The sequence below is a fragment of the Acomys russatus genome, chromosome 30 (assembly GCF_903995435.1).
Source record: "Acomys russatus chromosome 30, mAcoRus1.1, whole genome shotgun sequence".
NCBI classification, from domain to species: Eukaryota; Metazoa; Chordata; class Mammalia; order Rodentia; family Muridae; genus Acomys; species Acomys russatus.
In genome coordinates, this window is record NC_067166.1 from 32,784,979 (window position 1) to 32,794,151 (window position 9,173).

A 9,173-nucleotide genomic window follows, 5' to 3' on the forward strand; every position below is an offset into this window, starting at 1 on the left:
GCTATTATTAGGTCAAGAGGAGCTGCTTTGAGATACCCCCTGAAGAACCTGAAAATACAGACATAAGCATCACTTTCTCAATGTTTAACTATAGAGCCAACTTATAACAGCAAAAGGGAAAATCTACCTCAAGAATCTTTCCCAGATTTCACCATTAGATAACTCTTCTCAGCCATTGGTTGTGTCTGTTTAATCACTAAATGTTAACTCAATGACTCTCTTCAATTTGCTTTGTATCAGCTCACTATTTAAAAGTATTTGATCGAGAGAGAGAGAGAGAGAGAGAGAGAGAGAGAGAGAGAGAGAGAGAGAGAGAGAGAGAGGAGAGAAGTTGACATTGGCTATTTTTTTCAATCACTCCCTGCCCTGTTTGGATCTGGCCTCTTTACAGGAATGTATGCATGCCCCATAGCATCCATCTTCTTGAATGGATGCTAGACATCCCAATTCAGGTCCCCATGCTCGTAAGACAAACACATCATCAACTGAGCCAAATCCCTAACTCCTGAAGTTATTATTTACTATAGCATTTACTTATCTTTTTTAAATAAAACCATCATTTTATTGCATAAAATGATCTGGTGGAAATATGATCTGCACAAGAGACTATGATACCCCAGACTCAAGGTAAAAACACACAAAATGTTAATGAAGACATGTCATATTTAAGGATGAAGATGGTCTATCAAAAAAAAAAAAGGGGGGGGGGACTTGGTCTCTCACAGAACAGGGCAGAAACCAGACTCCATGGTGTCTGTCTGTCAAATGCCAACTCCAGCACTCTAATGGTGCCCTAGAAGCCCATGGGTTCTACTCTCTTATGGAATGTGATGGCTTAAATGAGAATGCTGCTTGTAGGCTCATATATTTGAACACTTGGTCTTCAGTTGGTGAAACAGTTTTGAGAAGGATTAGGAGGTGTGGTCTTGATGAAAGAGGTGTGTCACTGGGGGTGGGTTTTGAGGTGCCATTAAGCCATTTCAATGTCTCTCCATTTGTATCCTTCTTGTGAACCAAAACTAAACTCCTAGCTACTGCTCCATGCCATGCTTGCCTGCCTGCTGCCATGCTCCCCTCCATGAAGATCATGGATGCCCTATTAAGGCATAAGCCCCTAATGAACTCTTTTTCTGTAAACCTATAGTCATGGTGCCTCTTCCCAGCAATAGCTTAACTAGAACATGGAGACAGACAAGCCATGCTACCAGTGTAAGTCATTTAACCCTTCCTGATTCACATTCAATCTGTTTGTAAAATAAGGGTGCTATGCAATGATGTTACATAGTTCTCAAAGCATTGACTTGATAAAATAGTGAAATAACATCCTTGGTATAGACAGTTTGAATCTACCCTTTCCTAATTCATAAACTGAATCCCAATTCTGAAGGTGGTAGCCTTTGGAAATTGACTCTTTGGCAATAAGTAGATTTTTATGAGATTATGTTAGTAGGTTCCCATGTTGTAGAATTGGGTCTGTATAAGTAACGGAAGGTTACAGCAAGAAGTCAAACCCCAAAGGATCCTTTTCCAGGGACAGAATTGTTTCCCACTTAATCTTGGACTTTTAGAGGTAAAGAATAATTTGTTGTTTGAGCCATCCGGTCTTTGATGTTTTGTTGTAGCTTCCCAATTGAAAATTATCTTTAATATTTTTTAAATAAAAAAGTTTACATCTTTCTAAGGTTATGTTGAGTAGGTTCATGCAACTTAAGGCCACCTGAATTCATTTCCTCATGGCATGCTCTGAGAAGTTGTGGAGAGCTTCATGCTTACTGCTAATGGGAGCTTACTCTGTAAGTTTCTCTAGACAGGTCATTAGGTTGAATCAATTCAACTTCCAATCGAAGGGATCAGCCTGGACAAAGGCAATGACATGCTCAAGGTCCATGCTGTCTGGACTTCTAGTGGCCAACTGAATTTCTATAAGTATTAGTGGTCCTAACTCTTGTCCTGTACAGAATAAAAACAGTTAGTGTACAGAACTCTAGCTATAACTATGACATTGCCTATCGGAAAATAGATATAATCATGTGTTTGAGAGTTTACCATCTAACTAGAGATCTCTAAAGGCACATGTATGATATTTGTTTTAAGGCATTTGAGTACTTATCCATGTAATTCTCTCATAATAATCCTGTGTTATGACTGAAACGACTGAGTCGTAGCAATAGAATGACTAATGGAAAGTCTGTGATGAACTAATATTCAGTGTTGGAGCTAAGAACAGACTTCACCATCCTGAATTCTTTACCCTATGATTCAGGACCGCAGGACTGTCTCTTTAACTGCACAAATACCTAGTCTTCTCACACAGATGCTAGATGCTAAGTAATTTTAAGAAAGGACTCAGGAACTTTAATTTTACATTGCAATTTTAAAAAGGATTTGTTATCCTTGTCATCATCAACATTATTCACGGGCATGTGTGCATGCCTGCCTGAGTTGATGTGCACCATGTACGTGCAGATGTTCAAGAAGGCCAGACAAGGCTGTCACGTTCTCCAGAACTAGCCCCACAGGAATTTGTGATCTGCTCACTGTGCATTCTAAGATGATCCTGAGCTCTTTACTAGAAAGGTGTTAATGTGTTTTTTACCCAGATAATACTAAGAGTAGGTAACTCAAATATATAGTAATAAAGTAGCTGAATGTATGAGTTTTGATCAGTCATAAAAATTCTGATAACTTTTACCTGGGCTTCTTTAGTTAGTTAATTGTATCATAAACAAACAAACAAACGAAACAACAACAACAACAAATCAAACAAACAAACAAAAACAAGCAATTCCTAAAGCTTAACACTGACAACCACTGGTTCAGGTTAAAACCCTTCCTGGCCTGTGAATAGATAGGAATATGAGGCACCAGAGGAGACCTGGTGGCACTCAGAGGAAGGACAGCAAGTAGCCAAGAAGAGACTTGATACCCTATGAGAATATACAGGGGGACGTAATCCCCCTCAGGAACAGTCATAGGGGAGGGGAATAATGGGGAAAAATGGGGGGGGGAGGAATGGGAGGATACAAGGGATGGGATAAACATTGAGATGTAACAAGAATAAATTAATTAAAAAAAAAAAGATAGGAATATGAGCTAATCAATAACTTTATTGATGTTGAGAGGGAGCCTAGCATCCTCCTTTTAAACTTTTTTCCCCCCTCAAACAATACATCCTGACCACAGCCTCCTGTCCGTCCACTCCTCCCTGTTTCCCCTAAGAGAAACCGCAGCTAAGTCATACGCAGACTTCTCACTTTGGTGCACATTGCATTGGGTGGGCCGATCCGAGAACTTCAACATGATACGCTAGAGTAGTGAGGTGTGTTGGGAGGCAGGAGTCAGGAAAGGGGTAAGGTCTTTTGTGCAGCCTGGTACTGGGCAGGCTTAGAGAGGGAAGACTGCCTTATGTGCCTTCCTTCAGGGACAATGAGCAGTCATTACTGTGCTAAACTCTAACACACACACAGAGTCCCTGGAGGATTTGGCCCTGGAATTCTTTTTTGTGTCCCCCCCCTTTCTTTCTTTCTTTTTTTTCAAAATAAAAACTGGACACAAAATGTCTTAAATTAGGGAAGAATTCAGCATCAAATGTTTCTCTTTGCCCTTATATGGATTTTTTGAAGGCTCTGTCTAAAATACCTCGTTCTTTCTATGCTGTCTTCCTTGTAGAGATGCAGGCTGCAGTTTCAGCCTTGGGCGGCTTCCTTGCAAAGACACAGAACATAGCAACAACACGCTTTCCATTTCATTTTAGTGACACAGATTTTTATCATGTGAGGGTCAGGGTTGGGTTCAAAATGTTGCCCATTTAGGAGAGAAGAATTTCTGTTTCTCAAAGATAAGAACTCACAGTGTAAAAGAGATATAGGGAAACACTGATAGAAACTTTTCAGTGACTGTGAGTGAAACATTTTAGAGACTGCATTGTGTCTGACTGGACACGTAAGCATGAATGGTTATCTTTAATTCTTCTCCCAACCTTCTTCGCCTATGACTCTGGCAGCCAGGCATCTATTCAGAGCCAGGCTCTCAACATAGCCACTACTGTGTATCATGAACCACTTTGGGATGCCCCCTCAGGGGCCTGGGAAGTGGCAGGAAGTGACCTCTCAATTGGGCCATTGTCTAAGGAAAACTTCAACCATCTTTCCCTTAGCCTGGCAAAAGACAGAATCAACATATTTTGTTGTAAGGAGGGAGTCCCTGTACACTTGAGCCAATCCTTCCCCAAATAACTAATCCCATTTAGCCTTCCTCTCCTTCAACTTTCATGTCACCTTGGAATATAACTGTGATTATTTTTGTAGCATAAATTTATTTTTCCTCCCCACTTTGGGGGTCTTTGTTCTTCCTGATTGATCATTTCTAGAAAGCCGACCAGATGATTTCTGCACAACGTGAGGTGAGAGCATTTGCTGTGTATACCATGCTTGACTTCTCAACATATTTCTCACTGTTCATGTACAACTACTTTGCTCTTACACGGCATACAGAAGGTGGGAGGGTTTACCTCCTTTATATAGTTTTTACTTATTTTTAGCTCAGAGCTTCATAATTAGTGGGTTTGGGGTAAATAAATTAATCAACACACATAGTAATAGTTTTTTTCTCCCATTGCCTTGTACTTAGGAAGACATTTAAGCTGCTTTGCTTTAAATCCATATATTTTAATACCAAATGATCATGATCGGCCCTGGAAACATAAACATATACATACAAGTAATATTATACAGACTGAGCAGGTCATGTTTATGTTTTTAGGGCTGTATGCACACCTGCATGCAGTAAACAAGAGGCCATGAATTGGAAAGAGAGCAAAAGAGGTATGTGAGGGGGTTTAGAGGGAAGAAACAGAAGGGGTAAATAACATAATTATACTATGATCTCCAAACCAATTTAAAAACTGTACCTGGGACCCTCTACTTGTAGGTTTCTAGGAGAGGGTCTAGAAACCTACAAGAAGAACATTATGATAGGCATATTTGGGCCCAGGGGTCCCGCTCAAACTAAGGCACCAGCCAAGGACAATACAGGCGGTAAACTTTAAGCCCCTACCCAGATCTAGCCAATGGTCAGAACATTCTCCACAGTTGAGTGGAGAGTGGGGTATGACTTTCTCACGTACTCTGGTGCCTCACATTTGACCATGTCTCCTGGAGGGGGAGACCTGGTGCCACTCAGAGGAAGGACAGCAGGTTACCGAGAAGAGACTTGATACCCTATGAGCATATACAGGGGGAGGTAATCCCCCTCAGGAACAGTCATAGGAGAGGGGAGTAAGGGGAAAATGGGAGGGGAGGGAAGAATGGGAGGTTACGATTGGGATAACCATTGATATATAACAAGAATAAATTAATAAAAAAATAAAAATAAAAACTGTACCTGGATACAGCCTGTCTTTATTTCTGATATAATAGCAAGATTGATACTTCATGCATTTTATAACTTTATCATGAGGTACAAAGGCAATGTTTAGGAAACCAGCACTAGAGCTAATGGAAAGTCATGGCAAAGGTAAGATTAGACCACCAACTCAATCATGGTAAATATTGTTCTCTATGGTGATTTCGCATGTGTGTGTGTGTGTGTGTGTGTGTGTGTGTGTGTGTGTGTGTGTGTGTGTGTATGTATGTATATATGGTGTACATATGTGTGGGTGAAGTGTGTTTGTGTGTGTATGGGCAGTTGTGTGTCCCGTCCAAGGTTGTCATTGGTATTTTCTTGGATCACAGCCCACCTTATATGTAGAGAAAAATCTCTCATGTATCCAAGAGCTCACCGATTCCACTAGTCTAGTTGGCGGCTGCTGTAGGGATCCTCTGTCTCTTCTTGCTGTACACTAGGCTTATAGATAGATCACCCCCTTCACCTGCCTGGTTTACTTGGGCACTGAGATCTGAACTAGTTCCATTTCTATATGTTTAAAGATGGTGTTCGATTGTTCAAATGATTCCAAACTATTCCTTAAAAATCATGTGTCAGAAATCACCTTTATTCCATTTCAAGTCCCTTCCCACTGCACTCTCCTCAAAGTGGCATGAGTGAAATAATAAAGTGATCATTGTTAATGTGCTAATCACCATAATTCCTTTCCAAGAGCCAGAACACCTTAGTCTAGTTGAAAGGCTTTTTGGAAGCTATCAATGCTAAGCACATTGGCGTGTTCTTACCGTCTCGCAAGTCTACTCCTTTCACGTTGAATTTGTGAATGTTCTGTTACTGGCAGAGGTTTCCAAAGTAGTTTTTGTGACTCTTTCTTAGGACCCTATCCTGTGATCTGTTGCCAAATTAATCTTTGAAAAACATCTCTTCTTATCATGTCATTCTTTACCAAAATTGACCTCCTTGACCTCTGTTGTTTACATTGCCTGAATGGTGGAGAGAAGACTTACACACCACCTCTTCCTCCATCCTCACTGCGGACACTAATAATCAATCATGTTTGTTTTCCTAAGAGCCAAACACCCCAGGATGCTCAGTATCATCACATCCAGTGAAAACGTCTCACTGTGCAGAGGTAGCTCTCTGGGGGAAGCCACCTTCTCACATTTAGATCATGGGAAAAAGCCAACGCCTGCATCCAGCATGCACTACAGAAGCTGGCCTTGCTGTGTCCTTCATGGGTTTCCAGTAATAAACTTTCCTGCTTTATTTTAGCATGGTTGGAAATCTATGTCCTACACAAGCTTTGTATTCTCCAGACTTTTGGCCACAGTTTCTAACTTTTTCTTTAAGATATTATTGCCCTGCTCCCTGATTGTGCAAGGCCTTCCCAACTGTCAAGGTCTTGATATGGCTTTATTGGTCCTGATGAGAACTCCTGAGCCGTGCTAGGTAGGACTTGTTTCAATACTGACAAAAGGATTTATGCCACCCATTTCTTCAATGAGTAATACACGTTTTCCAGCAGGATATCATGCAGTTGTTAGTTTCTTTTTGAGTGGGTGTCCTTTCAGGTCAATTTCACTTTTTTTTTCAGTACTCATAAATGAAATCTTATAGAATGCAGACAATTTTTACGTTCACAAATGGAGGGAAGTAAGTAGGCACACACACACACACACACACACACACCACAGTGTTCCTCAGATTCTAGCTTAACATGTACTTTTCTTTTGTTTTCTGAGACAGGGGCTCACCATGTAGGTCTGGCTGGTCTGGGACACACAGAGATCTACCTGCTTCTGCCTTCCAAGTGCTGGTATTAAAGTCATACAGAGCCACATTCAGGAATATTCTTAAAATGTGAAATAGTAAGGCAGCGTGGTGGTTCTTAAACCTCAGCTGGGGCTGAGGAAGAACTTTTTCTTAACAATTATAAAGACACTTCTGTAATTGCGTTAAATGAACACAGAAATAAATGACTCCCAATGACACCTTGCTATACCCACAGATGAGAGCTGTACTCCACCATCGTCAAATGACATCTTGCTATACCCATAGATGAGTGCTGTACTCCGCCATCATGAGAGAAATGTCTCCTTGCAGTACATGGTTGTTAACATAGAGATCCATGCACAATTTGCAGACCTTGTGTAATTAGTTATAAACCTGGGCACATGCAACCTCAAACGGAATGCCTATCACATTCTTTCTTCAAGTTCACGATCTATATGGGAGAGGAGAGAGGGATGTAAGGGCCAGAGCAGGTGGACATCTCTAAGGAAACATTGTTCCTTAGACACAACAGAGCTGGTGCACATATGACTCACAGCCTGCCCAAGACTTGACCAAGTTCAAGCCAGACAAAATCCCAGCACTGGGAAGGTGACAAATTCCCACCCCTACCCAAGAAGCTATGCACAGTTGATGCCTGCTAACAGAGGGAGACATTAATCAGTTTTTAGAAATCTAAATACATTAAGAAACTAACAGTTTCTGTGTTAGGTTCCTCTCACTCTTCATCAGTGGCCTTTAATGTTGAGAACGTCATGTATTGAACTTAGCGGTGGAAAAAATCGGAGGCAAAGAGGGCTTTGTCATGTGCCCAAGGCTACACACACAAGGTTGACCTGTGACTTCTGCCCTCTGTCAGGTGCATGGGCACCAAACTTTTTTTTTTTAATTGCAACATACATACCTTTCTCATGTGTGACTCCTAATTTTAATTTTGCTTTTCACCTCACACATTTTAAGGGCTGGCTTTTATTGAGTAATATGACAACGTGAGGGAAAGTGATACATATAAGGATGATGATATAGAGCAAATAAGACTGGCTGTCTGGAGTGAGCAAAAGGTGCTCATAGATTAGTGTGAAATAGTGGACACCAAGGAAAGAGTACAATAAGGAATGGCAAGAGGACTGTGGAGATTACAACATAGAAAATTGAAAAGAGCCTTTCCAGCAGTGATGACCTCCCTACGAGAACATGCCTCTCACAAAGGATCTCCTTCATCTCTCTCCAGAAGAGGAGAAGAGGAAACACAAGAAAAAGCATCTGGTGCAGAGCCCCAATTCCTACTGTATGGATGTGAAGTGCCCAGGCTCCTATAAAATCACCACAGTCTTTAGCCATGAGCAAATGGTAGTCTTGTGTGTTGGCTGCTCCACTGTTTTCTATCAGCTTACAGGAGGAAAAACAAGGCTGACAGAAGGATGCTCTTTCAGGAAGAAGCATCACTGAAAGTACCTAATTCAAGATGGGGGGGAAAACCACCCCAATAAACACATTTTGGATTAAAAAAAAAAAAAAGAAAATTGAAAAGAAAGACCTCAGTCCCTTTGGGATTGGTTGTGAGAGAGAGCAGTGAAGTAAGGAGAATAGTGAGATTTTTTTTTTTATAAATGAAACAATGCTAAATGCGAACATTGGAAGAAAATGGATGGTATGGGATGACTCTCTCAGTTACCTTAATTTAGAACAGCTTATACTCTCTGTCACACCAATAAAATTATGGTTCCCTAATCTATTAATATGCTTGCTTGATGTCAATGCCTAAGAAGCCAGACTTGGGGAAAGACTGTAAACTGTAAATACGCACTTTGAAGAGACAGATCTCTCCAGTTTTAGTCATCAGACTTTTTATTTCGGAGGCTATGTTCCATTGCCAAGAGAGTGAGTTTGGGGTTCAGTTCGGGCCAGTGGTTTGTATTATCCAAGCCTACCAGAGTTCTCCTATGTAATACTGGTCTCAAAAGCAGACCTTATTAGGGAGGAGGGGGAGTAATGCC

General features: G+C 41.0%; 1 protein-coding gene across 1 annotated transcript; it reads left to right on the forward strand.

Moving 5' to 3' along the window:
• Positions 1 to 8,370: 8,370 nt before the first annotated feature.
• Positions 8,371 to 8,625, forward strand: LOC127212266 (40S ribosomal protein S27-like). Its single transcript, XM_051172328.1, has one exon. The coding sequence runs from the start codon at positions 8,371 to 8,373 to the stop codon at positions 8,623 to 8,625; it is 255 nt and encodes an 84-aa protein (XP_051028285.1).
• Positions 8,626 to 9,173: the final 548 nt, after the last annotated feature.

Excerpts from the sequence above, each read along its gene's own strand:
- LOC127212266 (XM_051172328.1), top strand. The coding sequence starts at position 8,371 with ATGCCTCTCACAAAGGATCTCCTTCATCTCTCTCCAGAAGAGGAGAAG.